Below are 19,473 nucleotides of genomic sequence, written 5' to 3'. Positions count from 1 at the left end.
TTTTTTTTGGTGGAACTGGGGATTGAACTCAGGCACTTATTCTACTAAGCCATCTTCCTGGCCCCCTAAAAGGACAATATTTTTATATTTAGATATAAAGATAGGGCATAGAGATATTTTCCTCTTTTCTTATACTTGGGCTAAATGTTAACACTGTAGTTTAACAATTATATAAAATCTAAAAAGAGAAGTTTATAGTGTAGATACCATTCTTTTATGGGTCCCACTTTCTTTTAATACCTTTTAAAAGAGAAAAACAGAACTAGATGAATGGGGACAATAGTTCTGATTTAGGTATATAACACCAAGATTTTAATTTAAAGTTTCCACCATTGTAAAAAGACTGGTTTAATTCTTTGCTATGTTTTTCTCCTTTTAAATGACTACAGAAGAAAAAATGTTAGAGGGCAATGTCATATGAATGCCTAGAGATTCCTCCCCTTCCCTTATTAGAAAAGGAAAAGGATGTAATAAATTTAATGCTTTGCTTTATTAGTTGGATTAGATTTTATTATCTAATCAGTTACCACCATGAATGGACAGTCAGATTTAGAATTTATATAGCAATGGAAACTGTCAACTTCTGATTTACAAACTCTGCACCAATTGGTTTGCTATGACACTTTTTGATGTTTGCTCATTTTTTTCTTTTTGAATGGGATAATATTGACCTAACTTAAGTGGGCAGGTAAAGATTGATTTCTGAAATAATATCTCTAAAAAGCCTATGAAATCCTAATGAAATTTTTATTTTTTACCAGTTAACCTTTAATGCTGTGGTAGCAAAGAAAAACTTAGTGATACTGCACTCTGATGTCCTGACAGGAAAGAATCACTTAATCTCAGGTGGTGAACATGTTATAATTTAGTGGTTTTCAAAATATGGGCCTAAAAACAGTAAGCATTGTAATCACCTTAGGAATTTGGTAAAATTGAAGATGCTCAGGCTCCACCCCACAGATGGTAGGTCAGAATTTTGGGCGGGGGGTGGATCTAGAATTTGCATTTCTGATCCAACTTCTTATGTGAGTTTAAGTTATCTGATTGGGGGCTGGGGTGGTAGCTCAGTGGAATAAACTTATCCCTGGCAAGGGCAAGGGCCTGAGTTCAATCCCCGGTTCCGCCAAAAAGAAAAAGTTACCTGATTTGTTTCAGAATCAGGCTTATGAAATAATTTCATTTTTTGTTGTAAAGCATGATCAGAATACAATAAAAAATGTCCAAAATAATTTACTTTTTGGTAAGATTAAGAACAACATTAAAACCAGTATTCTTTTAGTTTATAATTTGAAGTATATTAGATAGAAGTTATTTTCTGATTATGAAAGTAATATATATATATATATATATATATATATAGAGAGAGAGAGAGAGAGAGAGAGATTCCTAGGCAAATGGATACACCTTGGGACCATAGTCTTAAGTGAAATAAATAGGATACACATGTATAAATACCACCTTGTTTCTCTAGCATGAGAAACTGAGTGTAAATAAGGTCCAAAATGTATAAGAGGCATTGTGAAATAGGAAGAAGATGTTCAAATAGGAAGGGAAAAATAGAATGAGAGAAGTTAAAAAAGTAGAAACCAAGGCTTTTGTAAATGGGGAAGAGAAGAGGGGTTGAAGGGAGGGTAGGGGACTGACAAAAAAAAATTATATCATGTACAGGTACAAATTTTCTATGATGAATGTGATCATTCTGTATATTTAAAATGTACCAATAAAATGTGGTTTTAAAAAAGGGAAAGTTGGGGCTGGGGAGATGGCTTAGTGGAGTAAGTGCTTCCCTGGCAAGCACAAGGGCCTGAGTTCAATCCCTGGTTCTGCCAAAACAAACCAAAAAAAAAAGGGAAAGTAATATATGTCCTTTCTTCAATATTACAAATATCCAGGAAATTATAAAATAACAGTCACCCAAAATACTCTTTCCTAGAGATGAGCATTATTTTGATTTTGGTACCTTTCCTGTATCTCTCCATTTTCTCCACCCATTCTTTATTTTTTGTGAAAAAAAATATGCAATTTTTATCCTGCCTTTTGAAAAACAACATATTAACATTTTCCCTTTTGTTATACACACAACTTCTAGTTGCTGCATAGTGTTGTCATATGGGTGCACTATAATTTATTTAATTATCACCCTATTGTAGAATTTTTAGGTTTTTAGTTGTTCCAGTAGTAGGATATCAGTTTAGATTTTTTTTTTCCTGAATCTCTATTTTCCTCCAGATAAGGTTATTTAAATTTACTGAAATCAGTGGCTATACATGTTTTTAAACTCTTGCCAGAGTTGCAAATTGTTTTGAGAATGTTTTTACTTTGATGTATACTTAATGAGAATGCCAGACTGAAGCAAGTACTGTTTTAAAAGCTAATTTGTCAAGTGAAGTCCATATGCCATTGCTTTAATTAGTATTCCTAGATTACTAGTAACTTGAACACACGTCTGCATATGCTTACTGGATTTGAATTTAATTTTTATCTAACAAAGTTATTCATTTTGCTTTAGGTCTTCTCTGTCGGTTGCAATGTCTGTGATCTTGTCTGCCTCAGTTGTTCGTGTCCGAGATGGATTGCCGCTTTCTGCTTCTACTGATTGTGAGCAGAGCTCGGGAATGCAGGCGTGCAGGAAGTATTTTAAAATGCTCTCGAGAAGACTTGCTCAACTTCCCGATAGATGTATACTGAAAGCTGGACATTATAACATTAAGTAAGACTTCAGTGTGTTTATTAGAATCATGACCAGTGATGGTCATTTTAGTGAAGTTTAAGTCATTGCAATAGAGATCAGTGTTTTGGATAGTTTAGGAAAACTTGTTCAAGTCACTAATCATGCTGTTTTACATATTAGTAGAGATCATGTCCTTAGCCCTTTTGCAGTTTCTCTACATTTTTATCTGGCTCTAGAAATTTGTAGTTTCAAATTGCAGATATTTCTTCTTATAAGTTGCTCACTAGGTATTTATTGGGTGTTTTATATACCTAGGATTTTAATAGACAAACCATAATCAAAAGAAAAACATTTACACCTGATAGCTGCTTTCTAAGAACTACAGAACCGTATACTCTAGTAAGTAAAACAGGCTAGTTCCCAGTACTACAGTGAGGTGGTGATCATGGTCCTCTCCACAAAAAATATGTTTGAGCCGAGACCTAAAAGGAGGCAGTTATGTCAAGGTTCTGTACATGAAGAACAAAGATCAGGTAACGCCAGTGAAGAAACCCTTTGACACATACCAAGAAATGGGGGGGGGGACCCCAAAACATTGCTGCCAAAGAACTATGGGCAATCAATAGAGTGACACAAGTTGAGGTTACAAAAGTAGAGACAGAGCAGGCCTTCTAGGTCATGGTGAATCTGTTAATCAAAATGGAGGGTTACATGATTGATTTTGGTTTTGGGTAGATCATCCAGGGTGTTTTGAAGAATGGATTCTCAAAGAGTGGAACCAAAGCGCTTAATTAGGAAACTTAGGTGTTCGAGTAGAGGTGGTGATTGTAACTTGAAATAGAGTGATAATGAAGAGAAATGGTTGGGCTCATCTTTACTTGGGGATTAACACCAGTAAGTAGAAGGCTTCATTATTGAGGTGAGACATGATCCATGTCCTCAAGAACAAATAAGATTTGGCTAAGGCAGGGCTGAGGGCTGGGAGAGGGAGGAGAGGCCAGATAAAGAAATGCTACTTAGCATGATAGATGCATTAACCTGCTTAGCCTGGTATTAGTTAATTGTGATTTAGGGAACAGCTGAAATAATTAGTTGAAAGACACGATTCCATGTTGCCCTGAAATTTCATGTTGAGGAAGGCCACAGTGATGTAATAAGTTATAGGAAGTTACTGCTACAGGTTTAAGGAAAGTGATGATTAAAAAAAACCTTATTATTGTGACCCCAAAGTTCTTATCAGTCCATATTCCCCCTACATAAGTTAAAAATTCCTTATTGTGAGTTTTAAAATAAGTTATTCTATAAGCATATTTGTGCGTTCTCTTTTCCTGGTTTTTTTTCTTTTCATCATGTATAATTTAAATCCAGCACTAGTTTTTAACATCTTTAACTAACAGTTGTCTCTAATAGAATTTTTATGTCCTGGTTTGTGTTGAGCAGAAGTAAAACATTAAGGAAAATAGATTTAAGGGAAACTTATGAAACTTCTTGATGCATTGTCTTTAACCACTTAATTTTTTTTTGCGGAACTGGGGATTGAACTCAGGCCCTTACACTTGCCAGGGAAGCGCTTATTCTACTGAGCCATCTCCCCGGCCCCTAACCACTTAATTTATTGAAAGGTGATCTACTATTTTTTTTAACCAGCCATTATTTTGTTTACAAAATGTTCTGATTTTATTTGTTGTTTTGCTCTATACTAATAGAACAAGGAGTGGAATGGAAAGTCTATGGAGAGAGGTAGAGAGCTCAACTTAGGGAATATGAAGTAGGAAAACTGCAAATGGAAAAAAAAAAAATTCCAAATGAAAATACACTTCAGATGCCTGTGATCCCAGCTACTCAGGAAGCTGAGGCAGGAGAATCACAAATCTGAGGGCAATCTGGGCAACTTCATAAGACCCAGTCTCAAAATAAGAAGGGCCAGAGAGGTAGTACAGGGATAAGAGTACTTGCCTAGAATGTTGAAGGCCCTAAATTCAGTCTCCAGTACTACAAATATGGTCAAGATCAATCCATAGAATTCCTGAGATAAAGAGAAATGGCAAGCACAACTAAAACCTTTGAATTGAGCAGAATGATAGTGTTGTTATCAGAAAGGAGGTCTTCAGAAAGGATTGACTGTGGAAGTGAGGAAGAAGAGAGATAATGAAGCTCCCTTTGGTCATTTTCACTGAAGTTATGACAGGTTTGTCCAGTGGAAATAGGATAGGTATTTTGGAAGTATTCATGTAATGTTATGACAGTAACAGCATTCTCTGAGTTTAGGGACAGGTCCAGAATAAAATCTTAGATAATGTCCACAGTTATACATTTAGATAATTTAAGTAGTGTAAGATAATGCAACATTATGTTTAATGGGATTTCCAAGGGTTTAACTAGAGAATGCTTTGACAGTAATGGCACATTAAGATATGATGACAGGCTAATTCTATTTTTTTTGGAGCAAAAACTCAAAACAGTCAACTAATTTAAATAGTAGGCTCTTGTGCTCAGGGTCATTAGTTTGAGTGTTAGTTATCATTGAATAATGATATACCAGATGTCAAGGTTATATAGGAGATTGGGTTGAACTACATATTAATTCCAATAAGTATCATGGACTTAAGCAAAGCATCTTTTCTGTATTTTTCAATCCTCTGCTTTATCAAAGTAAAGGGGAATGTAAAAATTTAAACCTCTAATTCTGCTTCATTGTGAGTACTAGATTTTGTATTATATTCCATATTATTCCACACAAGGGATTTGAGGTAATTTGTAAAATAATAATTCAAGAGCAAGTAAACGAATCAGATAAAGAAAATATAAAGGTAGTATAATAAACTCATGTGAAATTTCCTTCTGGAGACCCAGACTATATAGTTTATTCATTTCTTAGAAAAGTCTGCAAGTACTGTTTGGAGTTTCCTTGTGTCCCAGTAGGATAATCAGTAGGAACAGTTACAGGACCCAGCATCCATTGGATAAAAACATTGTTTTTCATATTGCAGAGATGTAGTGTGCATAAAGAGTACATTTGAGTAACATTTTTCCATCAGCCACAAGTGTGAGATTTTTATGATTTTTCATCTGTTCTTTACTATGCTAGTGGTGTGATGTGAAAAAGTTTTATGAGAGTTTAGGAGTGGGATAAATCAAGAGAGGTCTAATGTAGCCTGGTGCAAGAATATACAGTTCAGATATTTGTAAAGGAATGGATTACATGGTCTTTACAGCCATACACAGAAAAACCTCTGTGCATGTTGTATTTATAGCCAAGCTTTTTAAAGGATTTGTAAAACAAAATTTTTAGTTTTAGTTCCTGTCAAGAACCTGTTGTTTCATATATTTTCTATTACTGATAAGAAATCTTGTTGATTTTCCATTTATTGAGATTTTTACAATACATGACAATGAATGTAGTCTGAAAGATATGAAGTTAGAAATTTGTATTAGCTTAGAAAATTTGTTAACTGTTTAAAATTTTCACATAGCTTTTTTCTAAAACTTGGGTATCTATAGTAGCAGTGTCACATGCCATGCCACCAGGCTACCCCCTTTCTCTCCTGGTCACATGCAGTGCCTTTTCCTTCAAGGCCAAACTTATAACCTACTTTCTTCCTCATTACCATTATGGCATGTCATTTCTTTAGTAATTTCACTTATTTGGCAGGTTGTCTGCAGAACTTGTGTGATTGCTTTTTTCATTGTGTATTAACATTTCTTTGTCTTACATTATTGCTTGTTCTCTGTATTGTAACTCCTTGAGGAAGCTGATCTGTAGCCTGTACTAATTTTGAATATATATATATATGTATATATATATATATTATTACAGGGTCTCACTGCACAGCTCAGACTCGTAGTGATCCTCCTGTTTTCAGCCTCCAAAGCAATGGGATTATAGGTGCATGCTATCATGCCCAGTCTCAATTGCTATCTCTGTATGCCCTGGGGGCGGGGCCGGTACAGCATGCCTGGGATCGAAACCTAGTCCCTGCGTTGGTCCTCATTTTTTGATATTGTGGTTTTCAAATTTGCACAGAAGTTGACGTACTAAAAAAAATGAAAGAAATTGAGGTACCAAAGTAAGGAAGTATATAATTATGTGCTAAATCAGGTGTTACCTTACACTGAATTCTGTTTGAATAGGTTAGGTAGAACCAGTTTTGAGGCAAAAAAATTAGGGGAGCAGCACTTAAAATTTTCTACTTGGGCATCCTGGGAAAATTATGTGCTTCACCTGATTGTGGTGGCTGGGCACTTCATCACTGATGGAGAAGATTGCTCAGAGCATAGTATACATCTGGAACAGTGTCTTGCATGTGTCATGGAGGCTGCTAAATGAGGAATAGTTGTTGTGGGGGCATCGGCCCCACAGAGGTATATATGAGATGGATATGCAGAGATAAGGGACTTTTGAAACCCTATGTCCCAAAGCTCTTGGAATGCATGGTTAGAGATTAAAAGCCTATAAGGCCGCAAATCCATGTAGAATCAGACTGCCTTAAGGAATGGATGTTGTGGCCTGCCTTCCCACAGATTGCTGTGGAAGTTTGGCAGTGTTTACAGACCACAGAGTTAAGTCTTCATTTTCCTCAAAAGATTTCAGTCTTGGGGAAACCTTGTTGATTTAGCAGCTTGGGGCAGATTGTGGGAGTACCACGTTTTGTGATCTCTTTTCACATTCCATAGTGATATTACTATTCGCTGTATATAAAAATTTAAGGAGCTCATCTGATAAAGGATAATTTAAGGCAGACTTTCCTAAAGCTGAAATAAACACTGACTGATATTTCATTGCTTAGAAAAACATACCTAAAGCAGTAATGAACAGATGAAAATTATGTTCTCTGATGTCATACTTGATTGGTTTTGAGTGTTTACAAATCATAGTTGTACATTTTCAGATCCCTCTTAACATAGGAAAAGACTGATATATCCTCTGTGACATTAGTCATACCCTATTGTGAGTTGTTTTTTTTTTTTTTTTTTTTACAAGAAATAGAATTCCTTAATTCTTTCACTGTGGATTCATTTGAAGTTTAATGACAGCTGTGAGCTTCCTAGGCTCTCTCCTGGGCCGAGGGTTCACTTCCTCTGTTGTTAACCCGAAACTGCTGCCTATAGCCCTCTTTTAGGCCTACCTGCTTTTAGTTTGTCTCCTTCCTAGTGTCTAACAATGTTTTCTCATTATTGGAGTAACAACTTCAGCAATAATTCAGTTATTGAGTACCTGCAACTACCACTTTACTTACATTATCATTAAACCAGAACAGCTCTTGAACGGCTAATAAATAGAACTTTTTCTCAATTGCTAGGGGCAAACACATTTGTACTACCTTTAGCCAAAAAAAAAAAAAAAAAAGGAATGGAGCTAGCTTATCAGTATTGCTGTTAAGAATCTTTCATTTCTCCAGTTTCTTACCTTTTGTCAATGCCCCATTCTCCTATCTGCAAAACAACCTTAAAAACTAAAGATCAAAAATGCCAGCCCTAGTCACCTTGCTTTACCTGCCATTACAGAGTAGCCACCAAGCAAGAGAATAGAATAGTGAGGTATGATCTGCATAATACTGGCTGTCACCATGGTAATGACTGGTGCTGATTTTCTAGTTTGGTCACAGCTTGAGGAAACATGGGTAGATATTTTTCTTCACTGACTAGAAAGCACTGCACAGGCAGTTCCAGGCTTATTTCAGTCCACTTGGCCACCTCCATGTTTCTAGCACAATAGTTTAATTGGCTTTCATTTGTCATAGCATAATTCTGGATAATCACTGGTTAATGGGAATGAAGTACACTGTCTTCTCCCCCATACTAGGGATTGAACTCAGAGCTTTCACTCTGAGTTACATCCCTAGTCCTTTGTATTTTTCATTGTTTTTTCTTTCATATTTTAGGGAAGGGTCTACAGGGTATTCAGGGTCTTGCTACTAGATCAGACTTGTAGTGATCCGCCTGTTTACAGCTTCCCAAGAGCTGGGATTACAAACTCGTGCCACCACGCCCAATCTCAATTGACATCTCAGTGCACCCTGTGGGCAGGGCCAGTAGACCCAGGGATTGAACCCCTGGCTGCTGTGCCTGCTTGCAGGTACTTTAATCTGCTGAGCTATTTGGCCGGCCTGTATTTTTCATTGTTGACATAGGGTCTCAGTAAGTTAATAAGACTGGGCTCAAACTTGCCATTCTCTGGTGGCCTCCCCTAGTGCTGGGATTATAGGTATGGTCTATCACGTCTGGCCAGGTCTGGGTCACTTCTTTGATAGCCATATGCTAAAGTCATATAAAATAGGTGGTGGGACTGGAAATGATGAGTTCCCCAAAGAGAAGGAGAGTAGGGATGCTGGATAGATAGCCATTTGTCTTAGTTACTTTTTCATTGTTGAGACAAAATACTTAACACCCACAAGTTAAAGGAGAAAAGATTTGTTTAGCTGATAGCTTGTAGAGGTTTCAGTCCATAATCAACGGACTCCAAGGTGGGCTGTACATGGCAGAGGGGCAATAGTGGTGTTGGAAGACAGCAAAAGCAATAAGCGAACAACAGTGAGACAATCCTATTTCTGTCCTTTATATTGTATCTAGTCTACCAGAATTAGAGCAATGCTGATCAGTGGACTGACCCAAAAATCACCCACCTTTAATGCCACCACTCTTAATTTCAGCATTGCACTAATCAGTCACACTAGATTCAGTCACCTCCAAAAAAAACCCATGATGGCATGAGGCTTTGGGGGGACATCTAGACACAAACCATGACATCGTTATATACTATCATCCTAATTTTACACATGAGGCAAAGGTGACTCAGGAATGTAAAGGAATTCTTCTAAGGTAATAAGGATAATAAATAGAATGTCTAATCCAATCTTTTGACTTCAGAATTCACATTATGCTCTTTTAAAGGCGTCTTAATCATGACTATTAACTTGACAGAAGCAAATAAAGTACCACCTCCTCATTTTTGTTTTTGTTGTTGGGACATAATGAGGAGCAGAATATATGTAAAACCTAAAATTGATGGAGCAGTAATGTCTTTTTGGAGACTGGGAGCTTGGTAGAAAGGGTTATGATCAGGGATGCAACCCTGCAATCGCTACCAGTGATATTGGAGAAGATAACCAGTGTGTCCTGCTTTCTTGTTTTGTCCCACTACTAGAATCCCATTACATTCCTACTCTTCATTATGACAAAAATGGCTTTTTGGATTGTGCTGCATCAGCTCTTGTGAACGACCCTGGGGATCTGATTACTCTTTTGGGACAGCTTCTGGGAGAAAATAAGACCTACGTGCAGTAAACTTCAGTTATACAGTCGGTAAATTAGAGATTATCTATAATCAGTTATCAGAGTCAGGAGTTTTATTTTCTGGGGGTCTAGAGATGTTGAGAGTTGTAGGAAAGAATAAGTCAGGAGATAGATTAACACTTGTCTAAAAGAAGACAACAGATACAAAAGGTATATTTTGCTTGATGTGTTTTATCCAGGGTTCTATTGATATAATCACCTTTTGCTCCTCGAAACTACCTCACATTCTCTTTTAGTTTTCTGTTATAAGTTGCCATTGTCTGGTGCATTGCATATTAATGAGTAATTCTACACATTATTTAACAAGGTTTAAAATTAGTGGCTAAAATGGGTTTTTATTCATAGAATTGTGTTCATGATTTAACTCTTTAACATTAGAAGGTGTGAGAGAAACACATGAGAAAATATGAAGCTCCTGGTAGAATGCCGTATATGGCAAACAGTGTTAATGAATTCTTTCTGGTTCTTATCGCCTTACTGCCCCTCTGGTGGCAGAGTCTTGTTTTCAAGTTATTTCTTATTAAACGTTTTTGGTGATAATAAAAACTGTAAGGTATGCTGACTTTCTTAATCTTAACCCATTTCATTTAAAAGCTTAAAGAATAACACTTTTAGTGGATTTTGTTGTGGAAGCTTCTATTTCAGAGGTCATATTTTTCTTAGCATTTTAACAGTAGATGGAGATAGTATATGGTATTGGCTAACTTCTCTCCACCTGGGAAAGTTATTTAGTGGGCAAGTGTGGTTACAAAGGTGAAGCAGACTTTTGTGTGTATGATACAATTGTGAAAATTATATTTTATATATAATACAAATATTACTATGTCAGCTTATTGTTTGCTATATACCTTGCCATTTATTTATTTTTGTGGTACCAGGGATTGAACTCAGGACCTTGTGCTTACCAGGCAAGCACTTATTCCACTGAGCTATCTCCCCTGACCTACCTTGTCATTTAACGCGCTACAAGTTATATATTTAACTTGGTTTCTATCTAGTTTCAAATACATTTTCAGTAATTGTATTGCAAGCTCATGGTAGGCAGAGGAATCATGTCTTTGGTATCAGAGCTTGTAGTATACACTGCTGAACCAATTCCAGGTGTTCTGTGATCTGCTTAGGGGAAGATTATAATATTGTTTTAATTATTAGTTTGATGTGAAAGGTGAGGATTGTCCAAATGTCAGTGTTTAATGAGTGATATGTAAACTTCATTAGACAACTTGTATGTAAATGGTATATACATAAACTTGTATATAGATCTAGAAATTTTATATTAGACAGTTTGTACATAGATATCAAAACAATTAAAAAGCGTATGGTTATCTCAGTACTTGGAAGGCTGAGGCAGGAGGATCTGTGTGGGTTTGAGACCAGCCCAGGCTATATAGTGATTTCATGGCCAGCCAGAACTACATAGTAAAACTTTGTCTCAAAACAAAACATAACACAACAAAAGCAGTATACTATCTGAAACCACTCATTCATTCTGTTGTATTTCAGGAATCACTTGTGGAATGTGTTGGACACATGATAGAGTTAACTTTTTTAACAAAGTGATTAGAATGGGTAAAACTCCTTATCTGGAAGTTGGACTTTGCCAGCATTACCTGTTCAGGGCACACTTAACCCTGGATGAACCTGAAGAAGTTCCTATGCATCTTGCAGAAAGGAAAAGCATTGATGTAGTAAGGATGGATAAATTCCTTGGCCAGATCATAGGCCATCTCTTTCACCTATAAAGATACAACTCTGTTGGCACTAAAGACAAGAAATAGAGGAGAATTTAAAAATTTAAAAAGGTAATTAGAGCAAAGTCAGATCAAAAAATGGCAGTTTAACAAGGTATAGTGGGTCATGCTTTAAGCCCACAATGGAGAAGTTGAAGCAAGATTGCCACAAGCTTGAGGCCAGTAGGAAATATATAGTGAGACCCTATCTCAAGAAACTTTTAAAAAGGCAATTTAAACTGAAGTGTATGCGTACTATGCATGTGTACATATGTCTGTTAAAACTGTGTAGCCATGTCGGATACTCACTGCAAGAGTTTGTAATTCTTTATGGTGCCTAAGAATGTCCCTGGCTTTAAATGTGTTCAAGATTCCCTAACTTGCATCCTGAAGCCTTCTGGCAAAACAGGAACTGGAGGAGCTGATGAATCAGTTCTCTTTTATGTCATTTTTGTCAAGTATTTACTGACCTTCTACTTTGTGTAGGTACCACTGGGCTGTACAATTATGTGTGTTATACTCAAGAAATTAGTATATAAAGAAATGAGTGATGCCATCTTTGGTCTCATATACTCACTTATGAGCACTTGTGTACTAGACACAAAATCCTGTAGAGTATGATGGAGAACAATACAGCAATTATCCTTGCTTCCATAGAGCATACAATTACAGCTTGGACTATTTTGTGAAAAATAACAGTTACTATGCTAGTCCAAAAATGTGGGACTGGTTTAGATAGTGTGTTCTGGGAAAACCTTTGAGAACTAAGGATGAGTAGGTGTTAACCAGATCAAAATTGGAGCATAGAGAAGGTGAGACTTGGAGCATTTAAGTGGAGAAGACAGAGTCTGAAGATCTTTGGTTGAGAGTGGGTAGGCTGGGGTGATTGGCTTCCATAAGGAGCTGAAATAAGGCTAATGTGGCTGGGATAAATACAGGGAGGGGCAGAGTTGTGAAAGATGATGTAGGGAAGTTGGCAGGGCTGCTGGGCTTTACAGATGTATAAATGATACAAGTTTTAAAATCCTTAAGTTGCATTATTCAATGTTGGGGGAAAATAGAGACTGGTTTGTGACTTAGAAACATGAAAAACTTGGTGGAATTAGGATATGCTTGGTTTTATCTATGCCATATGGAATTTGTTATTGTGTTATGGAAACACTATGGGCTCTAGAGTTTATCCCAGCTGCGGTTCTTAATGATATGTGGCCTTGGAGAGGTTACTAAGCCTCTTGACCCTCTATTCCTTCATATTTAGGATGGAGATAGTAGAATACCTTATTGTAAGAATAAAATTAAGTAGAAGGCTTGGCTAATCATAGTAATCAGTAAACATGCTGCTGCCACTACTGTTTTTCTTGGTCCTCAAGTTAGAGGGACAACTGCCATATTGTCTGAGCTTAGAAAGCCTGTTGGACACTTCTAAAGTACACACCAACTGGCATGCCTATATAGTGACTTTAGACTATTCCAAGTGCAGTAGTCTTTAGTGAGATGGTGGAAATCTTTCTGTCCATCCCAGTGATAGTTTGAAAAAGCAAATCATTTTTTATTATTACAAGCATGAACCAACTGAGCTGATTCATACTTTTGGAAAACTGTGTTTATATTTCAAAGAAAAGAGGCTTAACTTACTAGGAAAAGCTGTAATCCAGAATTCCTAATTTAATGACTTAAGTTCCTTGTTAAACTGGTTACTAAATGAGGAATTGTATATGGTATGTACATTAAAATATTCAAAACAAAGAAATGGTTTAAGGAAACTCCCAACTTGGTGACTTTACTTTTATTTGCAACGCTCTTACATGTAGTACTGTAATGTATAACATAAGATAAACAGTAATATTTATATAATATCAGCAAAAATTTCAGTACTATATTAACAAGGTGTACTATACAAAAAAAGACTTTGGGGCTCTAACGAAGATGTACAGGACTGTATATGTATATAAAAAAGATGGGTCATATTCCAAGCAGTGGGTCATTAAGTCTGAAGTTTTTATTTTATTTTATTTATATATTTATTGAATAGTTTTAAATAGGTGGTTAAAGAATTTCTGTAATGTAGAGCACTTGATAGCCTTTTCAGAAAGTATCATGCAATTATGGTAAAATAAACATGTAATCTTTTTAGTAGGGTTTCCTTTATTTTGCTTATAATTCTGTAAATTTAGCACAAGAAAGATAAACCACTTGAGATAAACTGTGGGTCTTATGAGTATGGAAATACAGTAAAAACCTGACATAACAAAAAATGGGGTCTGGAACTTTTAGTGACATTATAGGAAGATAATGACAACTTCTACTGAACTGATGGGGAGTTTTGAATGTGTGGAGGCCAATTGTCAATCGTGTTCAAGTTATTCAGCTTACTTGGGAGAATGTGTTTGAATGCTAATGGCATGTCAAAGAATTTTGATAGTGAAGTTTTTGGATGAAGAAGAAATCACTTCAGAAAGGATATTTTGGCTTTTGATTTAAATATTTGTAGAATTCAGTATGCTATCACTAAATTTTTTGATCATGATCCTTGAGAAGAAATATAGTTTACTTTGTGAGCAGCACTACATAGTTCATGTTAAATTTTTCCTTCTCATAGAGAAGTTCAAATTTCTTAAAACAGTATACCATTCCTGTATTTTCTGTTAAATTCTACTTCATTTATTAGAAAATGCCTTAACTCACTAATTTTATGACCTACTAATGGGTCATGACTTACACTTTGAAAAATACTGCAAAAATGACTATTAAGTGGAACTTCAGAAAATAATTTCAGGTTATTCTAGAAGCAAAAGATCAGCACAACTTCTGTTCGTGTATCACACACCATTAATCATAGATAATTAATAGGTGTTCACCTTCTATAATTTGACTGCCTGGGATGGTCTTTTAAAGAGCACATACACAGAGTTATTTACTTATATACCTGTAAACTCTCACCAGAAAGATACAGAGGAAATGAATAAAAACATGGGTTCCATGTGCGATAGAGATCGAGGTACCTGTGGGCAGAGGAGGGGTAAGATATTTTAAGTACAGTATATACCCTTTCATTTTGATTCTTTTAAAATTTTAATCATGAAAACATGTTTATTCTAGTGATAAAACATAAAAATAGTAAGGTCCACATCTACATTATTAGAGAAAATACATGTGGGGGAGTGTCTCAGTGTGGATCTAGGTTTAGTAGTGAAGACGGCTGTCATGAGTGGCAGTGCATGCTGCAGAAGTAGAGAGTGACAGCCCACATGCTGTGTTTAGCACCCTGCTCCAGACCAGCTATGTTGATAGTGTTATAAAAGATCCTCATTAAAAGGATTAATTTGTGTTTCATGCTCTTGTTTTTGTTTTTCATTCTCATTTCTTTCTTACAACATCAACATTTTGGTCCTTATTTACACTTCTGGTTTCTCATGCCAGAGAAACAATGCAGTATTTATTTATGTGTGTAATTTATTTCACTTAAGAGTATGGTCTCAAGGTGCATCGATTTACCTAGAAATGTCTTGACCTTATCCTCCTTTGTGCAGAATAGTACTTATTGTATAAAAAAATCACATCTTTATCCATTCACCCGTTGATGGGCATTTAGGTTATTTCTAGACTAGGCTTAGGTTTTACATCTACTTCTCATAGCTCTTTATACTCCTTTGGAAACATTTCTTTGACATTTGTTCAGTATTATGTACAATATTAAGGTTTTCAATGAATATGCCTCTTTATTTTTAAAAAAATAGAACATTTGCCATGATGTTTCTTTATGATTAGATTCAGGATATGTATTCTAAGCCAGAATACTATATAGGTAGGTGGTATGTCTTATAGTATCACATCTGGAGGCAGTGCATGCTCACTTCCCCAAATGAATGGCACTAACATACTTTGTTAACATACTTTGAATGGCCATTGTGTTGTCTAGTTTCTACTATATAATACTTTCTTCTTGAAACCTAGTAATCCATTGGAAGAGATTGTAGAACCATGTATATGTACTGATGCTCATCAAAATTCCCCCTAGATGCAACATTCCTGATTGTACTTACTTGGTCTAATTTTTGTTGTATTGGTTGTAAAACAGTGATTTTTCCAGTACTAGCATTATTTCCTTATTTACTAGTTAATGTTTATTATTCTGCTGTAAGCAAGAATTCTCTCTTCTCTCCTTTATATTTTATTTCTTATTGTTAAATTCCTGCTTGTTCCCTCAATGATTCATAATTTATTGCTGAGATCAGTGACCACTCTAAAATTATATGCAAAGTTCTGTGTTGGACATCTTTTTGGGAGTAGTGTCCATAACTTTGACCAGATTCTAAATGGTTTTTGACTGATATATATTAATTTCTTTTTTTGATATATATTAATTTCTATTACCTTTCTTTTGCAGAACCAGGGATTGAACTCAGGCCCTTGTGCTTGCCAGGCAAGCTCTTATTCTACTGAGCCATCTCCCTGGCCCCATCTATTACCTTTCATGAGTTAGACTTTAAGCTAGCTATAATGTTTATATATTAATCCTCCTCCTTTCTTCCCCAAGTGAAATGTTAGCATCATAGTATATTCCCTTCTGTTGTACATTCCATTATTTTTGTCTACTGTTTTTAAACTATAACTTAAAATAGTATTCTATTTTGGTTCTTTTAAATTTTTCCTGGAATGTGTAATAAATGTTAATATCTGTATTGCTAGTGTAGCAGTAGTTTGTAGGATATAGAACCAGTCATGTGAAGCAACAAATTGCTTTGATTTAATTTGAGATTTTAAAATCAATGTTTTTTATACTGTAGTTTTATTAGCTCTCTGGGAGTGAGCTACATGATGTTGTGCACTGAAAATTACCCAAATGTTCTCGCCTTCTCTTTCCTGGATGAGCTTCAGAAGGAGTTTATTACTACTTACAACGTGATGAAGACAAATACTGCTGTCAGACCATACTGTTTCATTGAATTTGGTAAGGGCCTGCTTTTTTTTTCCTTTTCATTATCTTGTCTCTATCTGTTCATAAGCAATTTTTCATCTAATATTGGGGGTCAGGAGGAAACTTCTGCTGCTTTGCTTTACATAGAGTAAATTGACAAATGATCTATAAGTTATGCCAACTTCTTAATTTATGTGCCTATTAGAAAAAAATTGAGCTGTGAAACTATTTGTGATTATTGGCCCAAATAATTAGTCTCAGAGGACATTTTCTCAATGAGAAATTTACAAGGCAGAGATTCAAAGTTTTGTGTTTGTGTGACAATCTTTATGGCTTGCTTAATGTAGAAAAGTAGTTGGCAAATATTTGCTGGAAAGGACCAGACAAACATATTTTAGGCTTTAAGGATCATATAGTTGGCCACAACTGCCAGCTCTGCCATTGTAGCTTGAAAGTAGCCAATAGATAGGGTTAGGTTTGACCTGTGGCCTATAGTTCGCTGAATTCTTGGTGTAGAAGGGGTGAGGGAGACTCCTAAAGTTGTAAATAGTAAAATAAAATTCTACTTGGAAGCTATTTAAGAAGTATCATTTATTGTTTTCATTAAATTTATCCTTTAAAATACACATCCTAATGGTGTAAGCAGTAACTTAGAAAACAGACTTAGAAAAACATAACTAATTGCATATGATCTTTTATAATTACAACTAGTAAGTCTAACAGGTTTAATCTTATATGAGACAAGAATTCCCATAAAGATTAAGACTGGTTTAAAGTTAAGCTGTTTTTTGGTTTTGTAATTCCTCAAAGTGGATATAGTACACTCAGGTAGTGTTAAACTATTTGTTCAATTACAGTTACGTGTAGAATGTAAAACTACATGTAATCATGATGACTCCATGATTACATATAAACACAAATATTAGAAATTGCATGGAAAATGAATAATTTTTAATAAAAAATAGACTAAAATTTATTGTCATCACACTCTCAAATGATTTAATTAACCAATGACTGCAGGAAACTTATTTTTTATTTTACATAGATAACTTCATTCAGAGGACCAAGCAACGATATAATAATCCCAGGTCTCTTTCAACAAAAATAAATCTGTCTGACATGCAGATGGAAATCAAGCTAAGGCCCCCTTACCAAATTCCCATGTGTGAACTGGGGCCGGCCAATGGAGTAGCATCTGCATTTTCTGTCGATTATAAAGGTGCTGGTAAGATTTCTTCTGGTAAGTTTTGAATCTCAGTTACTTCATTAATTTTTTATTTTTGTAAGAACTGAGGAAATATTGATAGTGAGTTTTAATTGATGTCTTAGATCAGTAACATGCAATCCTTCTGCCAGTTGTTTATAAACTGAGCTACTAGAAATGTGACTAATCAGGAAAATACTTCAAATTGGGTAATCTCAGAGGTTCTCTTTGATAAGAAAACATTTATGGTATCTTTGTAAACATTTGTCTAGAAATGAAAAATAATTTCTTTGTAATATATATTTGTAGGCTTGTAAAGAACTTTTCATTATGTCAGAATGGCTGCATTCAAGCTCCACAATTCTTGAGTGTCATAGAAAATGTAAAAACCTTAGTGATGATCTACTCAGATCTCCTCTTCTAAAGAATACACCATCCTCAACAGTCATGGCAGGTTGAAACTTCTGCTTCTGGAAACCTCACCCAGGCATGGTGGTATATGCCTGCAATTCTAGCCATGTAGGAGGCAGGAGAATCTCAAGTTATAGGCCAGTGAGCAGCTTAATGAGACTCTCTCAAAATAAAAAAGGCAGAGGATATAGCTCAGTGGTAGAGTGCCTCTGGGTTCAATCCTCATTCTTTCCAACTTTCCAGAAAAGTTAACCTCATTGTTTTATAAGGTGGCATTTGCCACTGTTAGACTACTCATTAAAATTTTTCTTTTAATACTAAGCTAAAGTTTGCATCCATATAATGCCTACTGGTCTAATCTACTTTATTTAAATATCTCCAGCTCCCTTAAACTTTTTTGTCAGTGGGTTGAAGTCTTTCCCATCCTAGCTTTTTGTATATATTTGTTAATTTGTAACTTTTAAATGTGGACTGGCTATAATACTTTACATTTGGTTTGATTAATATGAATGTGGGAGAGGAAAAAACAAATTTCACTAAAATAATCTAGCCAGTCACTAAACAAGTAAATAAGGATAAGAGGCAGAAAGGAATCTAGATGACAAAGGAAGAAATCAAATAATTCTATTTACATATTATGTAATCTCATATATAAAATCGGAGCAATCTGTTTTAAAGACTTAGAATTACTGAGTTAGCAAGATTGCAAGAGACAAGATCAGTTTATAAAAACATGAGTTATATACACTTGCAGTGAACAATCTAAAAATGAATTCAAGAAAATCTTATACAATGAAAACTATAAAATGTCAATGAAATAACTTAATAGAATGTAGTTTTGTTTTCCTGGAGTAGAAGACATTGAGGTATCTGTTCTCTAATTGATATGCACACATTCAAAACAATCCCACCTGTGTTTTATAGAAATTGACAAGCTGATCCTAAAATTTATATGGAAATTCAAGCAAGATAGCCAAAATAATCTTGGAAAAGAACAAAGCTGAAGGACTCACACTTGGAAACTTAACTACCCACCCAAAGTAATTAGGCCTGTGTGATTCTGATTTAAAGATAGACATGTGTGTCAATCAATGTGATAGGCTTGAGAGTATAGAAGTAGACTCTCACTATGGTTAATTCATTTTGGACACTGATATAAAGCCAGTAGTGAAAGAATAGTCTTTTGAACAAATGGTATTGGGACAACTGGATATCCACATGCACAAGAATTGATGTTGACCCCCTC

The 19,473-nt window shown here is 35.4% G+C and overlaps 1 protein-coding gene across 2 annotated transcripts in view; it reads left to right on the top strand.

Annotated features, from left to right (window-relative positions):
- Sec22a (SEC22 homolog A, vesicle trafficking protein) overlaps positions 1-19,473 on the top strand; it is a 93,092-nt gene that overhangs the window by 6,461 nt on the left and 67,158 nt on the right. For both annotated transcript variants that reach the window (XM_023702169.1, XM_004642182.3), the window contains exons 2-4: positions 2,510-2,710; positions 16,482-16,645; positions 17,658-17,852. In XM_023702169.1, coding sequence (XP_023557937.1) covers positions 2,529-2,710; positions 16,482-16,645; positions 17,658-17,852 — 541 coding nt within the window. In that variant the 5' untranslated portion in view covers positions 2,510-2,528. The remainder of the gene's footprint in view (positions 1-2,509; positions 2,711-16,481; positions 16,646-17,657; positions 17,853-19,473) is intronic.

This window comes from Octodon degus, unplaced genomic scaffold (assembly GCF_000260255.1).
Source record: "Octodon degus isolate 3935 unplaced genomic scaffold, OctDeg1.0 scaffold00147, whole genome shotgun sequence".
Classification (NCBI taxonomy): Eukaryota; Metazoa; Chordata; class Mammalia; order Rodentia; family Octodontidae; genus Octodon; species Octodon degus.
This window is presented reverse-complemented; position numbering and strand designations above follow the sequence as displayed.